The 21,744-nt window shown below is 50.3% G+C and overlaps 1 protein-coding gene across 6 annotated transcripts in view; it reads left to right on the top strand.

Moving 5' to 3' along the window:
- Positions 1-21,744, top strand: part of Itsn1 (intersectin 1) — a 179,685-nt gene that overhangs the window by 140,593 nt on the left and 17,348 nt on the right. For 4 of the 6 annotated variants that reach the window (XM_048346267.1, XM_048346265.1, XM_048346266.1 and 1 more), the window contains 2 exons: positions 17,113-17,234; positions 18,771-18,877. In XM_048346267.1, coding sequence (XP_048202224.1) covers positions 17,113-17,234; positions 18,771-18,877 — 229 coding nt within the window. Of the gene's footprint in view, positions 1-303; positions 1,819-17,112; positions 17,235-18,770; positions 18,878-21,744 lie in introns of those variants that run through there. The other 2 variants (XR_007210960.1, XM_048346269.1) reach the window with 2 other exon arrangements.

Below are 21,744 nucleotides of genomic sequence, written 5' to 3'. Positions count from 1 at the left end.
CATTGCTCTGATTCTGCTGAGCGTGGTTTGCAGAACGTAAAGCTAGACCACTGCTGCGTTCACTACTGTCTCTTTGAAGACCTTCTGTAATGCAAGACTTTGTTCTTGTGGGGTTTTTGGTTTTGTTTTTAAATTTTCATTCCTTCTGTAGCATGTTCCCTCCCTTCCCTCCCCCCCCTTTTCCTCTTTTTTTTTTTTAATCATTTTGGCACCATGCTGTTTTACATGCCTGACTCATTTTCCTAGCTTGAATTTTGCTCATTGTTTTGTTTTGCTTATGTGTTGTTTTCCTCCTTTTTCTAGGAATCATATGTTGCCCATCCCCCCCCCAGGCTTGAAAGTCCTCAAAGAGACCCACTATCCCATATCACTGCCCAGAGGGATGATGGGAGATGCAGCCTTGATCATGTGACTTCCAGCATGATCACCTACTGCCTTCTGAGTAGAAGAACTCACTGCAGAGCAGTTTACCTCATTTTACCTTAGTTGCATGTGATCGCAATGTTTGAGTTATTACTTGCAGAGGGAGAAGCAAAAATTACAAAAAAAAAAAAAAATACACAGGGTAGTGGGTCCTTTTGTGGCTTTCCTAGTTACTCAAATTGACTTTCCCCCACCTTGGCCCAGGTGCTTTCAATAGTTTTAAGATTATTTTTAAATACATATTTTAGTCTTTTAATAAAAAAATGAAATAAACCAATTCTTTGCTATGTTGGTTTTGCAAAAAGACCCACTATCAAGGAATGCTGCATGTGCTATTAAAAATTGTTCCAAATGTCCATAAATCTGAGACTTGATGTATTTTTTTTTTCATTTTGTCCAGTGTTACCAACTAAACTGTGTAGTTTGGGGGGCTCCCCCTGCTATAGAAGTACAGTCAAGTATTTCTGTTTTCAAGATGTGTAGAATGAGCCCAATTAAAGCGAAGGTGTTATGTGCTTGTTTGTGTGTATCAGATGTACCGTGTTGAGCATGTAATACATCCTGTACATAAGAAATGAGTTCTTTCCATGACAAATGCTGTCCCTTTGTACGATGCTCTAATCATATTGCATTAATTTTATTTTGCACAGTGACCTTGTAGCCATGTGAGAAAGCACCTGTGTTTCTGTTGGGTCTCAGATTTATCTGGTTGAGGTGGTGTTTTGTTTGGGGTTTTTTAATTTGACGTGTTTTCATCCCATAAATCAATAGATACCGCCACCAAGGTGGTTGTGATTGACACTACAATCCTTTAGTCGCTGATCTGAAGTTCATTCCAGTTACTTCTCATGGAATGATCTATTTTGAACAAGTAATTTTCTTGACAAGAAAGAATGTATAGGAGTCTCCCTGCAATTAATTTCCAATGTTTACATTTTTTTAACTAGACTGTGGACTTTCTGCAGATTAATATGAAATGGAGCTCGTGGTCCGTTTATGTGTTAGCTGTGCTGTAGCTGAAGCCACGTGTGTCCCTTAACACTAGTTGGAAGCTCTCAATAAAAATGCCCGTGCTGCCAGCACAGAACCTGGGGTGGGGGAAGCCTCCCAGCACAATCCAGCTGTCCTGCTCATAATGATGTCACGTGTCGCCCCTTCCGTGTGCCAGTCTCCCCCGGGAGAGACGCCTCGCTCGCCGTTGGGTAGAGGTTCTTCTCCGCTCTCCCGGGGCAGAGGGCGAGGCTGCTCCTCCTCGTCCGCTCGCGCTTCAGTATTTTCATGGATATGAATGTAAAATATATAAATATAGAAACCTGCGGCTTTAACACCTGTAATACCCTCCCCCTTTTGGAATAGTTACGTGTATAGATAATTAAATTCTTCATATAAAAGTTAGCTGGCGATGTCTCTGTGTTCTTGAGGGTGGAAACTGGCAGTGGTGAGGGCACGTCGGCTCGCGTGTCTGTTTGTGTGTGCGCTCGGAAATACAGCCAAGATCGGGTCCTCGGAGTTCTTCGAATGGCCCTCCATCCTCCCTCCGCCCCCCCTGGGGGTGGGGGAACAATTCGTGATCCGTGGCTCCCAGCAATCCTGGCTTCCCAGCGTAGAGTGCCACTCCACCTTAGCTGTGTCCTCTGGCTCGAGGTTTCTGTGGTTGACACCTTAGCCAAAAGACGTGTCACAATAAGGGACTGGTGAGCGCCTGAAATAGATGTGAGTAAAGACAGAAACGTGCGTGTTTTCATGTTGCTGCTTGGGATCTGCTTCTGCCTGGAGTCCTCTGGTCTTGGTTGCCTCTGGGGAGACGAGCCAGCACACACTCTGGTCCCCCTGTCTGTCCCCTGGGGTGGTCACGGAGAGCTTCACCGGCCCTTCACTTGAAAAGGGATTTCAGTTTTTATTCATCCTTGAGCAAATATTTGAGGGAGACATCTGTGTGCTGGGTACCCCTACCGGATTCTGGGAGGAGTGTAGCTCTCAGATAAGACTGGGTCCCCATCATCTGGTCTGATGGAAGGAGTAAGCAAAAAAGATACAAATATCTATCTATATTTAGACAGACAGAGATAGATAGATGTGGAGGGGGGGAGAAAGGAAAAAATGAGTGAAAGATAGAGTCATCCATACAAACATGCATGGTGTGTGTGAGACGCGATCCATGCCGGATAGGATTAGACAAAGACGCTGCAGGGAATGGAACCCTTCGAGAGGAAGCTGAATTGCAGCTGAGACCTGAAGGGTAAGGAGGAGCCAGATGGTGTGGGGAAAACAAGTGGTTACTGTAGACTTGAACAGGACGGAGGGGAATTCTGCACTGCGAGATCCCCTTGTGTAGCAGAATCAAATCTGCAGACCTCATCTCTTCTCCCAGGACCACCCCCCCCCATCATTCAGTTAGCACAGTCTGCAGAGTATCTGTCTAATACCCACAGTTCTCTGCCAGAGGTGCTCCAGATGCAACAGAGGTAGAGGCTGGGCCTGTAGCCCGGTATCCTGCAAGGCTTAGGACAGTGCCCACGAGGAAAGATCTGCACCCAGGGGTCGCCCGTGCTCAGGGTGAGAAGCCCTGTCTCACCCTGCTGGCCACTGTGCTTCGTCTTCACATGGTTGCTTACGGCCCAAATGGACGCCCCTTTCATGGCTACTAGTTTGCTCTGCTAACTAGTTAAGTCAAGTCATGTGTTCAGCTCATCTATTTATCTGTGGCATTGAAAGTATCACAAAACCTTAGGCTTCTATTTTAAATCTTCATTCTCCATGTTCTCTGCACTTTGGCACTAGACTGAAGTGCAAGAGAAAGTATCGTCTAACCAATTTGGAGTAGGGCGATGAGGGATGTCCTTTGGCCCCAGTTTAAAGGTATTAGGTTTCATTTTTTTAAGCTACTCGATGAAAATAACTGGTATTAAATCTTTCACCCCATAGTGGTCTTTGTGAATATCTTTGCAACTGAACTTGGCAGTTTTGTTCCAGTGGTATGTAGGAAAGAGCCCAACGGAGACTGCATTCACTGTGCACTTATACATTAGTAGTTGGTTTCCCCAAGAGGCCTCGTCTGTATATTGTCTCTGTATAGAGGAATCTGAAAGAAACAGAACTAAAGCAAGGACTCATGCCTTTGTGAAGTTACAAAATAGGACAGCATGGCATGTGTGAAGGGAACTAGCAACCAATCTGTTTCTGGAAGAAACCCAGGCAGATCCAGGCTCCCGTCAAAAATAGCTTTGGGGTCATCTGTCAGATTTGGTGAATGGATAGACTTGCCGCCATCAGTAGTCATGCATTGCATAACACCTTCTGATAGGTTTAGCCAAAGGGGATCACCAGCATTGCTGTTTTCTTGCCTATAAAAAGCAGCAGGTTCCTATGGCTCAACCCAGTACAGTATACCTCTGTCTGGCACATGGCAGGTCAGATACTCAAGAATGCCTTTTATATGAATGGACCAAACCAACCACTGTGGGAAACCTTGTCGTCTAGGTCCCTGTCATACCACATCACCCTCCAGAAAGAGCCCCGGTGGCCCCCGTTTTCTCTTCCTGCTGCTTCTCCAGAGCAGCGGTGTCTTCGGTGGGACCCTTCCTGGAGTCTGGTTCTGTGGGATAAGGGGCCTGTTTCTTTTTTTTTTTTTATTATTATATTGTTTTTGTTTTTCCCGTCCCTCCACATCCATTCCCATATTTAACTAAAGCTACGTATCATTTCTAAGAGACAGTGAATAGTTATTTTATTACTCTAGACAAAATTAGGACTTCTGGTCATTCTTTTTAGTTCCAAAAGTAACCCCCCACAAAAAAAATGTTGAGAAACAACATTGAATATTTGAATATCAGTAGTCCCAAATATATATATATATATATATATATATATATACATTACAAATTGTAAATATCTCATACCTTATGTAGTTAGTTCCATTTAGCTGAACTGGGGGAGGGGCTTTATTTTTTCTTTCAGAGAACCCTATATAGGAAAAAAAAACCAGACTTCAGAATGTGCCTTGATATGTAGTTAACAAATCAAAGATTCTTTAGCTTCAGGAAGATGTTCTTTTTATTGAAAGCTCCTCAGGCATTTTAAATAATATGACTCAGTTAGAATATTGATTTTTTTATGAGCATTCACTTCATGCATACTGCAGCAGCTTACTCTGTGTGTGTGTGTGTGTGTGTGTGTGTGTGTGTGTGTGTGTGTAAGAGAGAGACTGAAAACAGACCGTGAGACAGCCAGTCACGGTGGGTGGGTAACACGGGGTTGGATGATGAGGTTGAGGCCTGGCTGTGTACGGCAGATAGATAGATTCTGGCAGAGGCTTACAGCTGCGCTTTTACATCTGCCTGTCACGCGGCTTCCAAGTCATGTTGCGAAAGCCTCCAAGAGGAAGTGTCCTGCGCTGAGCGTCAGCTGGGCGCTCCCTCCTCTTCGTGGAGTTCTCTGAACCCTGGCCCAGAGACGGGGAAGCACGTGCGGCCCCGTGCATCCACAAGAAGCACTTCACTCCTGAGGTCCCTGGGTCCCCCTGGTGTGCCCCATGCCGTCCCTTCCCCTTCTAAGTCCCTGTCGCTCCTGTACACCGAGCCAATCTTGTGTCCCAGTTCCCACCAGAAAAGTGTGGGACACACGACCAGCTCCATGCAGGTGATTTGCTCACATGGAGGCTGTAAGGAAACTTGCCCTGAGCTTCGCACTTGCCCGTGGAGACACGGCGAAGCGCCTGAGCCGCCCCTGGGACTTCCGGGACCACGGGAGGACGGCAGCCCTGCCAGCCGCAGGCCCCCGGCTCCCGCCGTGTGGACTGAGCAGCTGCCACTCTGCAAGACGGGAGGAAGCGCCTGGCCCTGCTTCCCCTATCGCTGGCGATGGCGGGCGTGCCGAGCTCTTGGCGGGGATCCCGACGCACGAGCCCGCCCCGCCTCGCCTCCTTCGTGCCTTCGGGCCAGTTTTCCAGAGACAGTGTTGCTTGGATGCCCTTGCTCTGCGTCAGTGGTGGCTTCTAAATTTTCCTCCCTGGCCTCAGCCAAGACACCCAGGGTGCCAAATATAGCAACAGCACTCCGACCAAGTTCACTCAATACTTGACGCCTTCCTTTGCAATGTCCAAGCCTTTTCTTCTCCTCTAGGCCACTGCCTATAGCAAGATGGTGACAAATATCTGGGAACCTTAGTGGGGCTAAGGCAACTTAACCTCGGCAGTTCAAGAACATGGGTTCGAATCTCAGCTGGATGATCTTGGGCTTGTTTGTTCACCAATTTGAACTTCAGTTTCCTCTCACACATAGCTCTATGGTGTTTGCAGAGAAAAAGCATGTGTGCCTGAGCAGTGAGCATCCTAGAACCCAATCCCCACTGGCTTATGGTAGACAGCGGGTGGGCTGGGTGTGTTGGAAGGCTTATGGGTCAATGTGGTTTTCAGATTGGGGTCTGGAGAGAAAGGATGACCGCATGCGCAGTGTCCTTGAGAGAACTCAAACCTTGCAAGTTTGTGCTACTGCCTTGCACACAGAGAGCAGGGAGGCCCACCGGCATGGAGTCCAGCAGCTTTCCACGGCATCCTGTCCGCACTGCTGAAATGTGCGGCTGTCCATGCCTCATGCCGGGAGTCCCTTCCCCGGGTAGACGTTGGTGCGTGCGGCCGAGCTGCCTGCCTCGTATGGCTGCTGGTGAGACCGCCAACGGGGAGAAGTGGAATGCGCGAAGCTCGTAAATGTCACGTCTGTGGACTGTGCCAGCAGGCCCAGGCTGTACCCACAATAAACCTGTCCCACATGCCTTGAGTCATTGGGGTCCTTTATTTCTCAGCACAGCCTTCTGTGGCTCTTGTATTCTGTGGCCAGCAAAGAACGGAACAGTCACCACCACCACCCCGTTGTGCCAGCCACAGTGGAACCCGTGTTTCTTCCAAAGTGCCATCTCCGGAGCAGCTGCCCCCTGGCACACTTGGGAGACTCTGAATTTCATTGTCCTCCGACCCCGGCTGCGTGCGTCCTGAAATGCCTCTGGACCCGGGCCTTGGGCGTCCCTGCCGTGTGTGCCAGAGGAGGCAGAGCCAGGGAGGCCTCTCGTCTCTGGGGTGTTGCCTTGGATTCCCCAGGCCCTGGGAGAAAGCCCCACACAGCTGAATCCTTGGTAACCGGTAGCCCCTCCTCAGGGGGAAGTCCACCTTCCGATCCTCCCCACACACAGGCTCCGGGAAGGGGGGTGGGAGTCCCTGCCTGCTTCCCCTTCTCTTGCTCCTTCCCACGAGACCTGGCCACAGAATATGGAACCAGCCCGGTGACCAACAGCTGTGCTCAGCAGACTGTGAGCAGATGAATCGTCCGGAGGAGCTAGAGGGGCCACGAGCGGGCAAGTCAGTGAAGTTGTTCCAGCTCTTGATGGATAAAATGAGACCGAGCGTGACCGAGGACCGGCACTGTAGCGGAAGCAGGGCCGAGGAAGGCGTTCTCTGAAGTGACAACATGAGAGCGAGACCTGACCACAGAGTCCTCGTTCAGAGATCAAGGACAGGAACGTCCTCGGCCTACAGAATCACAAGTGCCTAGGCCGTGGGGCCAGTGAGTTGTTACTGCCCTTCTTCGGGATGGCACAAGTCTTCTAACTGGTCTGTCTGCACCTGTGCTTGCCTTCCAGCCTCTCTGCCATGCCTAGGTACAATAGTTTGGAAACAATTTATGCTTAAGATCATTTGATTCTAGTCTACCTAGTATGAACCCCGAAATCTCCTTTGTGATCTGCAATACCCTATCTGATTTTCCCCGTGCTTCTCTTGCCTTCCTTGTCTTCCTCTGGGGCTCTCTCTACTCCATTGTATCGATTGCCAGTCCCCAGATCCTGACCCAGCATTCCTAGTTCTGTCTGTTGCCTCCGAGTCACTATGAGGAAGGGCCCTTCTCGCAGCTTCTGTGGCTCCGGTGGCTTTCCACCCAGCCGTCCTGATCTGTTGCAGCCCCTACAAGCCCCTTCCTGGAGCAGACCATTTGTACCGTGCAGAGGAGGGCGTCCCTGGCCAGGGTTGCCGCCCACTCCTGCTCACCTTCAGGCTCATGGCCAGAGGACCAGGCTCAGGACCAGAGGATGGGCAGACATCGTGGATGCTGACCCTCGCTGACCCTCCCCAACCCGCCCGGCCCCAGGCCGCCATCATGCGGCCCCGCCCTGCCTATTCCCTCATCCTCAGAGTTCTTTGTCAAGTTCAAGCCACTGAGGTTCCCCAGTGGGAACTGTCCTTACTCTATCCCCCTACCTGCAACCCACCCCCCCCCCCCGCTGTCCCTGCCCCCCTCCCCATGTTACCTCGCCATGGCTCAGCGATCTCCTGAGCTCCTTGTTACCCAGGATGATGAGTGGATGGAGCGGCTGATACATAAATACATCGCTCCCGCTTTCCCAGGAGACGGTGCGCTGGACTCCATCTCTGAGTTGCGAATCCCCCATTAAGACATCCGGAGAGGGGCTGGGATGGACCTCTGGCCCTGGCTTCTATCCCCAGAACCACATTTCTTAAAAAAGGACTTCCACAGGAACGGCAAGCACGGATCTGAAGCCGATGGCACCCCTTCATGTAGAGTTGACACACCGGGGGTCTCCTGTCACCGGCTGATTATAAGGCAGAGGGCTGTGGGTGTCAGTTTTGTTCACTGTCCTCAATTCCTGTGGCCTAGAACTCACCCCAGAGCCTGGACCACAGAAGCTTTGTTGGGGGAAACCAAAACAAAACAAGTATTCCATGTGAAGGCCCTAAAAAAGGGAAATTAGTTATGGATCATAAAAACTGTTCATTGTTCTTGTAATCACCCTATAAACTACCAGTTGGTACATGTACTTGGCTTTCTGTCCCCACCCTGAGAAAAGAAGCATCATAAAAACAGAGACATGTTGGATCTGTACAGTTATGGAAATTGGGCTGGAAATGTCTTGGGTTTGGGGGTACCTCTCTGTTCCAATGAGATCCGTGTGTCAAGTTTGGGGTGGGGGTACTCTGGGAACCAGGGGACTCGTCGGGCCCTTTGCACCTTCTCCGGGGCCTCCCGTGGGCTAGGGCTGTTCCCGGACTGTTTAACTCAGGGTTGCTTTCAGAGAAGACCCATCGCCTTCCGGCACTGGCTGCTGCCATCCCTGACAACCACCTCACACCCAGACCTTCCAGGAGCTCTAAACGGAAAAAGGGGGTGTCCACCGGGGGCCCACCTTGAGAAAAACTAGCGGTTCCTCCTGGCTCTCTTTCCTGAGAGCTCTCAGAGTTTTCAATCTCGAAAGAGGCAGTGGCCATACATCTCTGGACTTTGCTGCTCTGTCCATAAAATCATAACATGGGGCCATTGAAGGGCGAGCCTGTTGAGGCCGTGGCTCCGGGTGGGGGTGGACGCCAATGGTAGCAGTGCGGCCCTGTATACAGCGATAGGAGCCAAGCGTCGCGGACTCTGGTTTCCACGTTGCTCATGGGGCTGCATGTGTGGCGTGCCAGGCACCGAAGCCTTTGGACGGGGGGGTGGAGCGAGCTTCACGGGCAAGATTTAGTTGAGCAGTGCGGTGGCCTCGTACCATATACCTGGACGGACCTAGTTCCCAAACCTTGCTCTTGCGCTCTTTGAGTTGGTGTCTTGCTGACCAGGCCCTCCTTTCTCTAATGAGTGATCCTCCCTCTGCCACATATTGGAGCAAATAAATGATGTGCAGTTGAGCCTCACCTTGACCAGTCAGATTGAACGTGCTCTTGAGTCAAGAGGTCCTCAGACGGCTCCAATGTGCAGCCGGGCTCATGGGCCGCACCCTGTCCATCGTGCCCGGGCCTACCACAGTGATCCTCGCCGAATGCAGCCAGAGCCTCCTCGGCTAGCTTCCCACTGGGTGTGGACTTCACAGGGTCTCCCAGAACTCAGGTATGGAAGTCCCAACCCCAGGGGCTTCAGCCTGGAATGGAATGTATTGTTAATAAAGTGAGGATGGGCAAGGACACTAATCCAATCTGACTGATGTCCTCGGAAGAAGAAATTGGACACACAGAGAACCCTAGAAAGTTTCGTGCACCAGGGAAAGTTGAAGACATGGAGAAAAAGTACATCAACAAGACAAGGAGAGAGGCCTTGACCTCCAACCTTTAGAGATGGTTAGAAATAATTCCCTGTTGTTCCAGCTGCCCAGTCTATGGCTCTTTGTTATAGCTATTGAAGCACACTACTCCACCAAGGAATATAAGGATTAAGATCTTGGACTCAGACTAGACTCTCTTTGCCATTTATTATTGAAGGTTTTGTCAACTTTCTGATCTTTGTGCCTCAGTTTCCTCATCTTCCCAGTAGAGAGTAGCGGTAGCCACCACAAAGATGACTGACAAGGATTCAGTGAGTTCATAAATGCACAATGGCGGAACTCTGGCTTTGGAGTGGCATTCCATGTTCTCTCCTGTTATTTGCCATCATGCTAGCTTCTGCTTCCCTCTTCCTGAGCTCCAGGCCTCTGTCATCTATTTAAATCCCCGACTACTGCTCACCTGTCCAGACACTTGCCTAATAACAGCTAACTTAAATCAGTTTGTGCTGCTATAATGGAATACCAAGGACTTAGTAAATGACAAAGCAACGTACTTGGCCTATGGGTTCCACAGGCTATAAATCCTCCTTGCTTGTATCATCTAGTGCAGAAGAATGGGGGAAAAAGGACACACGTGAGAGGGACAGAGGTGAAACACATCTGTAGGAGCCCATATTCCATAAGCACCTTAACTTCCCACCTCTCAACACAACTGCTTTAGGGGCCAAGTTCCCAACACGAGAACCTTGGGGAACACATTCAACCATGACAAAGTCTAACTCAGATTCCTCCTATGCAAAATACCCCCACACCTTTCCAGTCAGACCTCCCTCCTCGAATTCCAGGAAAAACACACCTTTATCTGCCTCACGTACCCAAAGGCTTTATTGATGGCAGCTGCTGAGGAGTCATAAAGTCCTGCAGGATGGGGCACATCCCAAACAAGATCTCAGAAAGAAAGCAAAACATGGGTGGTGACATTAAATGGAGCCAGGAATGAACTTAAAAAAAACAACAAAAAACACCACAAAACCATACAATAAAGGAACATAACACCCAGGCCAGGAATCCCAGCATCAGTTATAAAACCATAAATGAAGTGCCCTTTCATTATTATGACAAATTAGATGATTTATCCCTGAGAGGATTTTAATTTTCACTATTTCTCAACATCCATTAAACTTTATAGCAAGCCATGTCGATGGACTGGCCTCGGGAGGAAAGGAAGCTGGTTTTGAAGCAGAGTTCTTCTTTGAAGCCTCTGGGTTATGGCAGTGAAGTGGAATGGACCTTTCTGGAGGAAACCAGCTACATCAGGCGAGCACCATGCTGGAGACAGAATGGGCTGTCCTGGCTCACTACATGGACAATCTATGGGGCATCCTGCACCGCTCACCTTGGGTCTTTGGCCCACCTCCTGGTTCTCCTGACCCTTCCACAACTCAACTCTGAGATGCCCAAGACTTCCTTGTGTGGGAAGCTTTTTCAAAGACATGTATGTGTCAGCAAGGATCAAGGGCATCTCCAGCCCAAATCTCCCATAGATGAAGACTGGCCACTTCACCTTCCACATCACCAAGTTCCAAAGAAAAGATTCTGGCCTCAGCTGGAATACACAGTCTCATATCTTGCAGAGCACTTTGGGTTTCGGACGTCATCTGTGTGGTGAAGCGACGTACCATTTGGCTGAAAACCTTCTTAGCCAGGTACAATGGCTCGTACCTGGCTGATTGGAAGGTGGAGATTAACAGGATCACCGTTCAAGACCAGCCTGGGCAAAACCTTCTTGAGACTTATTTCAATGAATGATTTGGGTGCGTGTTATCCTAGCTCTGTGGGAAGCTCAAATAGAATCATGATCCAAGCTCTAGGCCTGGTTGAGAATAAGACCTTGTTCAAAAAAAAATAACAGAAGCAAAAAGGTTGTTAAAGGCCTGGCTCAACAGCAGAGCAGATACTTGCCATGCACAAGACCCTGAGTTCAAACTTCACTTATCCACAAAAAAAAAAAAACAACTTGTAGGGGAAGGGCTGTCATAGGGCTTGAACTCAGTGCCTGGGCACTGTTCGTGAGCTCTGTACCTCAAGGCTAGGGCTCTACCACTCAGAGGCACAACACCACTTCTAATTTTCTGGTAGCTAGTTTGAGATAGTCTCAGGGACTTTCCTGCCCAGGCTTACTTCAAACTGATACTGATATCTCAGCCTCCTGAGTAGCCAGCATTACAGACATGAACCAATAGTGCCTGGCCCTGTATCACTTGGTCTTCATCTACTTTTACTCCATGACAGCCAAAACCCACAACTACTCTGCCAAAGATATTTAGGGAATGCAATTTTTAAAAATCTTTTATTGTTATTATAGAAGTGATGTACAGTAGAGTTATATAAGTCAGGTAATCAGTACATTTCTTTTTGGACACTGTCATCCCTTCCCTCACTCTCTCCCAGTTTTTCCTCTCTCAATTAGGCTCACTTGGTAGGAGAGGGTAAGACCACTTCCCACGTTCATGTCAACTCTACAGGTGTCTGCAGTGTAGACAGGAGCTCTAGCCCCCTGGTGAACATGTATTCTGCTAATACTGTCCTGGCGCCATTTAGATGACCAGTGGGGCTTAATGTCTCAAGAGACTGTGCATCTTCTCCTTTAAGACAACAAGCCAGGCTCAAACTTCTTTCACCTTTCCTGAGGAACAGCATGGCTCTTGCTGTGTTTTGTCTATGCGTGTAAGAAAATCATACAAAAATCTAGGGACATATATTAGGAGATTTATGTGGGCTGTAATGTGGGAATGGTTAACTGCTGAGCATCATTTGCAATATTATTTCAGCTGTGGGGAGACTGTATTCGGGATACTTCCTTCCCCCTCCCCAAGAGTCGTGGAAAATCATTTTTCTGTGCTTTATCCTCTTGCTTTTCACTGGGCCAGAGCGCCAGCAAGCCATGTTTATCCTAGTCCCCAAAAGAGAGAGGGCCTGCGTCATTTTTCCACCGCTTAAGAAAACTTCTGTGTGCCCTGCTTTGAATAGTGGAGGTTTTATTTTTAACTACTTTGTTTTTCTAAATATTAAGTTTTCAATAGAGGGATATTTTTTTGAGTTGAATTTTAAAAAAAGACTTGAAAAAGTCAGTCTTTCATGGTTCTCTTGGCCTGGCATTTACCAGAAGAATTTTAAAATCAGCATCCGGTGGGGACAGTCCAGGGGCTGAAAAGACCATTTCAAGCCAATGTGGTTGCTGGGTAATGTGAAACTGAATCTCCCACCAAGCATCTGCCTTTCGTTATATTCTGGGTCCTGTAGAGACCACGAGGACCCCAGCCATGTCTCCAGCCCCGGTGGCACATGGGCCTGTGTGGGGTGGAATTGACGGGAACAAACAGCCCCGACCCCTGTAGTACCCTGACCCCTCTCTGCGTCTCCGGCTCTGCCTTGGGTCTTTCAGGTGTTTAGACAGGACGGCTAAAGCTGTCTAGAGCAGCTACCCCCCCCACCCCCCCCACCCCCCACCCCCCACCCCCGCACCTCAGGCTCCTGGACCTTACGGAGTTGCTCCGCCCCTGCCTTTTCAGAACTTGCAGCAGTCACCTCTCCTGACACGGCCTTGCTTCTGAGTCCTCCATTGCTCGGATGCGTCCCTGTGGTCCCTCCTCTTCGCTGTGTCATGGCGGGCTGGTTCTCTAGTCACGCCGGTGTTCCTCAGTGGGATGTTGGCACATGGGTGGGCAGTTCTCGGTCCTGTAGATTGCACGTTGTTTTGGCTGAGGTCTTGATGGGGCCTCCCTAATTCCAGTAGTTGTCTTGTTGTTAGGACAATATATACGTTGTTGAGGTAGAGTGGGATGGGGGTTCAGGACAACCCTCCACCTGGTGTGCTGGGGAGGGAATAGGGTTGTACCAACCTCAGCCTGGCAGCTCCATGGGGCTCCATGTTGCCTTCTTGAGCTTGGTGGGGGAGACTACCACCTACCCTTGAAGAAGAACAGTGGTATCCTTCAGAGGGCCTGGGAGGGGCTGGGCCATCTTCAGGCCTGGGAGGGGGTGGGGGGGTACCACTTCTGTGTAGGGAATGCTGAACTCCAGAGTTCTGATCTGGACTCCGGAGCACTGGTCTCCTGCAGTGCTCAGCACAGCTGGTGCCAGACTCATGGTAGTAGGATATCAGTAAATATTTGCTGAATGAATGAGTCAATAAATGATTGAGTCCTGGGAATAGACTTTAAGAGAAGACCTTGAATTGACTGAAAATGTGTGTAGAGTATACTTGAATGTCATCCATGGGTACACAGGTGCTGGCTGGACATGGGTATACTTTAGCCATCAGATTTCTCCAGAAGACCTATGATCTGGAAGGATGGTCCAAAGACTAGTCCGCGCAGTGCGCGCTGGGGATCTGATTGTGTTGTGGGAAGCACCGCCGCACAGCGTTTGTGGATTGTGTCTGGATTCGAATGTCCCTAGGGAAGCCTGACAGCTTCTATGAGAAGCACAACACCTCAGCCTGGCCTACTTTTGTCCTTGAACAAGAACCAGCCGGAGTCCTAGGCCTTTAGTCTCACGTAAAAAAAATAGGACAGGAGCCGGGCACTGGTGGCTCATACCTGTATAATCCTAGCTACTCAAGAAGAGGCTGAGATCAGAGGATCAGGGTTCAAAGCCAGCCTGTGGAAGGAAAGTGCATGAGACTCTTTCTCTTCAATTAACCGCAAAAAAACCAGAAGTGGAGCTGTGACTCATTGTGCTAGAACACTAGCCTTCAGCAAAAGAACCCAGGGACAGTGCCCAGATCCTGAGTTCAAACCCCACAACCAATAGGACAGAAATGGGGTACACCCTTCCCTACCAACTCAGGAAGGTTTCCCAAGAGAAGGCCGCGAAACCAGGGTGACCTTCCGCTTTCCACTGTGATGAGCTTGCACAACAGTGTGCAGAAGCTGGCCAAAGTGAAGGAGTGGGCAATTCTGTCTCACTTCCTTCCTGAGAGTCACCACTAATGCTGATGTTATCTTTTAAAAAAGAAAAAACGCCCCAGGCAGGAGGAAGTGGCTGTGGAGATGGCCCTTGTTCAGCTCTATCTGCAACGAGTGCAAAGGTCACGCTCACCTTGTGGCCCCAGGGGAGTCTGGCTCAGCTACGCACCGTGGCTCTGCAGTGGCTTGTTTCCTGGCACCCTCCTGTCTGGCTAGGCCATCTACTGAGGGCACTTAGCCAGGAGAGGGAACAGAACCAAGGGCCGGGCCAGTCCTACCCCTAATCTCTGGAGCAGATGCCCATGCTAGCATTTGCCCAGTGGGATCAGGGCTATTTGCAGAACCTCTAAGCACAAGAATCCAGAACATGGACACCCCCTGAGTCGTCCAGACCAGCCTTCTCCAATGTTAATGTACCCTAAAAATGCCCCAGATCACTGGGCTATGCCTACAAGAATTGGTAGAGACCTGGATTTGCTTCTCTAACAAGATGGAAGGTGCTTTAGGACGGGCTGATGTGGAGATTCAGTGTGAGAACAGCTGGGGGTTCACACTGTGCTCCACTGCGCCCCCCTGTGGGAGGAGAGAGGACGAGCCTCAGCACCCTCACCCTTGGCGATACTTCCTAGTCTGTTTGATAAATTTGGTTTCTGTGATGTAAACATCCTCTAATAAAAACAAGTGTGTACCAGGCGCCAGTAACTCATGCTTATGCCTGTAATCCTAGCTACTTAGGAGGCTGAGACTTAGAGGGTTCCAATTCTAAGCCAGCCTGGGCAGAAGAGTCTACAGGACTCTCACTAACCTGGGCTGGAGGCATGGCTCAAGTAGTAGAGCCTCTGCCACGAGGAAAGAAGCTGAGCCAGAACATGAGTTCAAAATTGGTACTAGCACTAGTGTGGGGCGGGGGGGGGGGGGGCGGGCGGGAAGCAGTGTGTGTACCTAGGGAGGCGTAGGTAGGCCTGGGCCTGAATTTGGGGTGTTCCTGAGACTCGCGCCTTCCTGTCAGGTCTTGGGTGGGATCTAGCCTCTGCTGATAAGCCACGACCATCCAGACACACAGCAGTTGCATCGTCTTTTCCTTGGGCGGTGAGGGCCTGCACAGAGGCCTGCCTGAAGCCTGCTACTCCGCTACCACAGGGACCGGGCAGTGGCTTTGTTCTGGAAAGTTTTCCTGGCTCTGGCTGGATGTGTCCGGCTTTACCTGGGGTCCATCAGGAGCCTCTGCCGAGCCACCTCACCCCCAAAACCCAGCTTCAGGGTGGACAGACATCCTGTGAACTTGTAGCTGGCGCTGGTCTGGGGTAGAGCCCAGGCCCTCTGGGGCCAAAATCTCAAGACTGACTCTTGCCTTCACCACTGTTAAGCCAAGAGCCTGGGGCGAGCCCATCTCTGTAAGCCTGTTTCCCCACCTGTATAGTGGGATAATTCTAGTATCGTACTAAGAAAGGCAGTTGCCAGTGTAAAACTGTTTGTATGGTGCCTGGCCTAGAAATGTTAGCCGTTGCTTCCAAGTCTGTTAACATTACGTTCCATGTTCTTTTTTCTTTTTCTTTTTTTTTTTTTTTTGATCAGTCCTGGGGCTTCAACTCAGGGCCTTGGTGCTGTCTCTGAGCTTTTTTGCTCAAGGCTAAGTCCTCTACCACTTTGAGCCACAGAGCCACTTCCGGTTTGGGGGATGGTTAATTGGAGATAAGAGTCTCCCAGGGAATTTTCTGCCTGGGCTGGATTGGAACCACGATCCTCAGATCTCAGCTTCCTGAGTAGCTGATTACAGGCCTGAGCACCAGCGGCTGACTCTCGTGTTCTTTTTTTTTTGTGATGGTGGTGTTGGTAGTGCTAGGGGTACTAGCAGTTCAGCTCAGGGCCTTGTGCTAGCTAGTCAGAGAACTCTACCACTCAAGCCATGCCCACCCTTTTTGCCTTTATTGATTTTCAAATATGATCTTCCTGTATGCCCAGGCCAGCCTGGACCACGATCTGCCTACTTATGCTTCCCATGTAGGTAAGGTGACAGACATCTGGCTCTGTGACCAACTGTTGATTGAGATGAGGTCTTACATTGATGGCCAGGCTGGACTTGAACTGTGATCCTCCCTACCTATACCTCCCCAGTAGCACTGTGAGCTACCAGTGCCTGGCTATTTTCATACTTTTTGATGAGGCAGGAGTATGCCACCTGTATTCATTTCTAGGGTCACTGTGACAGCCACCAAGTGGGTATCTTAAAACAACCAGAACTTATCTATCATAGTACTTGGGCTAGAAGTCTGAAATCACTGTACAGCAGGGCTGTGCTTCTCCCTCTGAAGGCTCTGAGTGGGATCTGTTCTGCTTCTGGAATCGCCCGGGATCTATGATGTCCCTTGGAGGCAACTCTCTGATCTCTGATCCCTGCCTTGGCCACATCTCATGGCCCCAGTCCGTGCTTGTGTCTTGATCCTCTCCTGGGGCCCCCTCTCTGCCATAACTGTGTGCCATCCACAATTCCACATAAAGGCGCATTTGCGGGTGCAGAAACGAGGACTCCAACTTGCCTCTTGGGGCGATCGAATCGTCCTACCACACCGATGCACTGGAGCTAAGCCACAGAACCCAGTGGTCCACAGGACACGGAGTACCTTCACTGTGAAACCGCGTGGGCCTTCCCGGCCTGGACTAAACCGTGCCCAATGGTTGTATCTTCCAGGGTGCTCAGATTTACACCTTTTGGATATGTTGACCCCGACTGAAAGGAAGCGACAAGGGTATGTCCACGAGCTCATTGTCACGGAGGAGAACTATGTGAACGACCTCCAGCTCGTCACAGAGGTAATGGCAGCTGTGGGTGGCGAGGGCCGGCAGTTCAGGAGGAGGCCTGGGTCCCCATTCTGAGCCTTACATGCTCAGATATGTTGTGTATGGGGGCGGGGCGGGGGGGGGGAGATCTGCAAGGCCAATGACACAGGAGATCTTTCCCAAGAGAAGAGGGTCAAGTGCTCATGCTTGCTGGTGCATAGGTCCCTGAAGTCCGAGGAGCTGGTGCAGGGCAGGGCAGCATGCAGACTGGGAGTTAGACTCTCAGTTCTAGTCAGAGAAGTTGAGCTCAGCCACCAACTAGTTCATGCCACGTGGCTGGCCCTCGGTTGTTGGCATTTGAAAATGGCGGCCAGCCTGCTAACCTCTCCAGTTATCCCGTAAAGCCCTCGATAGAAATCTGCCACTCGATGTGAACGTGTTTCTTCCCCTGGCTCCGTGACTTGGCATGGCGCCTCACCTGTTTTGCCCTCCCAGGGAGCCATCGAAGGGCCTTGGCCATTGTGTCTGGAAGGATAGGGCAACAGAGTTGAGCAGCCCTGCCTAAAAAAAAAAAAAGAAAGAAAAAAGTGCATGGTAGGTTGCCGTATTAGGAAATGGAGTGGGCAGACTGGATCCGAGAATCACAACGCGAGAAGTCCTGTCACAGGTTAGGAGTTCAAGCCTCGGCTCGGGATCCACGCTTCCTCCTCCAAACACAAAGCCCTCTCGTCTGGCAGTCTAGCATCTGGAAGAGACACACGGGGCTGTCCGTTGTGCTGTTCCGCATGGGTTTCTGGCCCATGAGGCCACCACTAACACTCCAGAGTGATAGGACTCCCCCAAAGTGCCATTTCTCAAGGCATCTCCTCGCTAATACATAGGCTGGGATGTCCACATTCTATCCTGCCTGTGTACCGGGCGTCTTTGTGCAGGGCACAAGATGCACAATTTTGCGGGGTGGCCTTGAGATGCTACTATGTTCATCATGGGCTGAAAAGCTTGCAGGGAGTGGAGTTCCCCGCCATCAGCTCCGCGCTGGCCAGGTTTAGTTCAAAGAGCAGCAGTCCCCAGATAACTTCCAGAAGTGTCTCTTGCCCCCAGAGGCTCAGCCACCTGAGGCCCCACCCAAATCTGTGATTTACTACGAGTCTACCTCCACCCAGAGCTGGGGAAGGGCTGGTGGCGCGTGGCCCTCAGCCCCCGCTGTTGAGTGTCGGCTCTTTGGGCAGAAGGAACCTTCCATAGCCACCCACCTGTCCATACCCCTGGTTAGCCCATTGGGTCTATTTCCTCCCAGTGAGCAGGGGAGACCCCTCCGCCTCCCTGTACCAAATTGAACTGGCCTTCTAGCTTCTCACAGGCGGAGCTAAGCCCAATCGTGCAGGTGACACCCACGGGTCCCCCCTCCCCTCCCTTAGCACCCCCTCATGCCTCAAACCTCTGCAGGAAGGTGGCACCCCAATCCACCCCCAGCCCGCTCCGTTGCTCTAAACAGACCAGTGTGCGCGCGCGCGTGGAAGTTTTGAGCTAACTTTGCTTTCTGAACTGCTTCATTTTCTGCACCTGTAGATCTTTCAGAAACCCCTGATGGAGTCTGAGCTGCTGACAGAAAAAGAGGTTGCTATGATTTTTGTTAACTGGAAGGAGCTGATTATGTGTAATATCAAACTACTGAAGTAAGCCTTTCTTCTCTAACCCCTGGCCTCGCTGCACCTCCGCGGCTTACACACTAGCACCTCTGTGTGGTCCGTTGTGTCTCCCTCACGCATGCTACCCTGTGTCTCCTTCTGCTTTTTAGTGAACTTATTTGTTTCCGCTCATTGTCACCAGTGCCAGCACCCTTTCGGGCCCTCGTGCTTTCTGGAAACAAGCTCTAGATTTCTCATGGCGGAATATAAGTTACCAAGGCATCCAGGTTCTAGATGCTGACGATGGTTCCAGAATTTCCAGAACTGGACCAATTCTGGCTTCTGTTCATCACTAGCTCCATCATAGATTCTTCTTCCCAGAAGGAGAAGGTAGATCGCAGGAGGCCTCTTGGCTCCAGCAGATGGAAAAGTATGGAACGGTTCCCTGTCTAGCACGAGCCCATTCTTCAGGGTGATCCCAGCCAGCCTCAGGCCCTGTGTGTTTCATTCCTGCTGCAGTGTGTAGACGCAGCTCCTGTCAGGAGCCCAGGAAATTTGTATCTCATCCCTCTACTCTTCCTCTTTGAGCCTAAGTTTCCCCCATTTGTAAAATGAGGACGCTGGATTCGATCATTATCAGGATCGTTTCCATTATAACACAAACACACAAATAACAAACAATACCCCCAATCTGTGTCCAGCAGGCCTCGTTAGAATATCACTGGCTGGAGTGCAGACCATGTCCTGGCTTCTAGGAGAAGTGACAGGGCCAGCGCGAGATGTACATAGTGCTTCTGCACCATTGAGATCTCTGCATTCAGCTCACTGGGAAGCTGCTGAGTTCTGAATGTGGTCCCTGCACTGTGCTTGTAATTGGATGTCTCCATTCTCGTGTACTGGGATGAGGGGATGGAGTGAAGAGGAAACACAAAGGAAAACATGTAGTCTGCTCCCCTGAGCTCAAGGAGGCAAATCTCCACAGCTGACCACAGGCGAGCGTTTAGAGAAAGGCTTTGCATTTCCTCCAGGAGAATGATATATCTCCCCAAGCACAGGGTGTACATCAGACCCCCTGGGCTTGCAGTCATCTCAGCCTGTGTGTCTTTGGGTTAGGTGGTTTACAGTCCCCGAGTCTCAGTGTCCTCATCTGGAAGATGGAAATTTGACTAGTCTGTTTTCTGTTGCTATTACCAAACACTCGAGTCTGGATTCTTTACAGAGGAAGACAAGTGGTTTACTGAGGTCACACTTTCAGAGGCCAAGATTGAGCAGCCCCATCTACTCGGTCTTTGGTTGAGACCAGGGGCAAGGCAGGAAGCCAGAGAAAAGAGAAGTTCAGGGGTTAGACTTGCTCTTCTATAACTATGTTCCTCTATACCTACTTGCTCTCCAGGGAAGCCCTCCGGCTCCCGTGTAGAACAATACTGATCCCTTCCGAGGGCAATATAATGGGTGACCTAGCTCCCTCGTACGAGGCCCCGTTGCCTTACCATGGCTGCCGTGGAGGACCACCATAGTAGGGGCACGTGTGCCTTTAGGGGCACATTCAAGCCCCATCACAGCACAATAGTCCCTGTATCCCCCAGGCCTTTGAATGACAAGAGCCCAGGACACAGTAAGTGTGGGACCTGGGCCTGGGCCATGACACAAGACTTGCCTTAGAGGGAGGCTGCCCCATCACCTGAGCGGAAGGGGCTAGTCCGGAACCTACAAGCACTAAGCTAAAGTGATGGATAGACATCGTGTGTTCTGTTAAAAACTATACCTATAAGTTACACTGGGCACTGGTGGTTCGTGCCTGTAATCCTAGCTACTAAGGAGGCTGAGATCTGAGGATCGATGTTTGAAGCCATCCCAGGCAGAAGAGTCTGGGAGACGCTCATCTCTAATTAACCACCAAAAAAAAGCCAGAAATGGAGCTATGGCTCAAGTGTGAGAATGCTAGCCTTGGGCACAAAAACTCGGGGACAGCACCCAGGCCCTGAGTTCAAGCCCCAGGACCTGCACACACACACACACACACACACACACACACACACACACACACACACACACACACACGGGAAATGTGTCTGATGTCCCCAGTTGCCCCTTAGAAAGGCAACTACACACCAATCAAGGTTGACCATTGACTCTCTGCTCCTTACAATGGCCTTCCCTTCCTTGTCTCCCCCCTGTTCCTTTCCAGAGCTCTTCAGGGACTTGAAGTAGGACCTGACAGCACTGTGATAGTTGGAGAACCCAACCTCAGAGAGGTTGTATGTCTTGTCTCAAGTCACACAGCCGGCGGGCTCTGTGCATGATGCCAGGGTCCTGAGCAGGGGGTTCCCCTCAGTTTTGCCCCCAGTGGAGAGATTGCAGGGCCAGGAGTCAGATAGCCCAAAGGATTTCCTAGGCTCTAGCACCTTCTAATCGGCTGTTAAGCAGCTAATAAGGTAGCTGTTTAGAACAGCCACCTTGGGCCGCTAACTCTGCTGTCCTTTATTTGAGCAGCTCTGAGATTATAGTCATGGTATGAGTGACTCTTTTTGTGTGTGTGATAGTGGAGTTTGAACTCAAGGATTCACATGACGGTAGTTTTGTCTGTCATTCAAGGTTACTTGGAGGAGCAAGGGTACAACTGGTATACCCCCAGTCCCGACACGCCTGTCTGGCTCCCTTCCCTCTGTCCATTGCCAGCCCCTCGCTCTCAGCCCCTGCGCTTCTGATAACCTGATTACATGCTTTGAGAGAGATTGTCTACAATTATCATCTTCCCCAGATAAAACACTTTTACTTAACAGGAGCTTCCTGAGAATCTTGATTTCTTTTTCTTCTTTCCACCGTTTTATTATGAATAATTTCAAAGCTACAGAGAACCCAAAAGAATTCTGGAGTATACGCCTACATGGTAAATCATACAATGACCACTTGGG

Source organism: Perognathus longimembris, chromosome 5 (assembly GCF_023159225.1).
Source record: "Perognathus longimembris pacificus isolate PPM17 chromosome 5, ASM2315922v1, whole genome shotgun sequence".
Taxonomy (NCBI): Eukaryota; Metazoa; Chordata; class Mammalia; order Rodentia; family Heteromyidae; genus Perognathus; species Perognathus longimembris.
The sequence above is the reverse complement of the archived record's forward strand: the minus strand, read 5'-3'. Positions and strand labels throughout refer to the sequence as shown.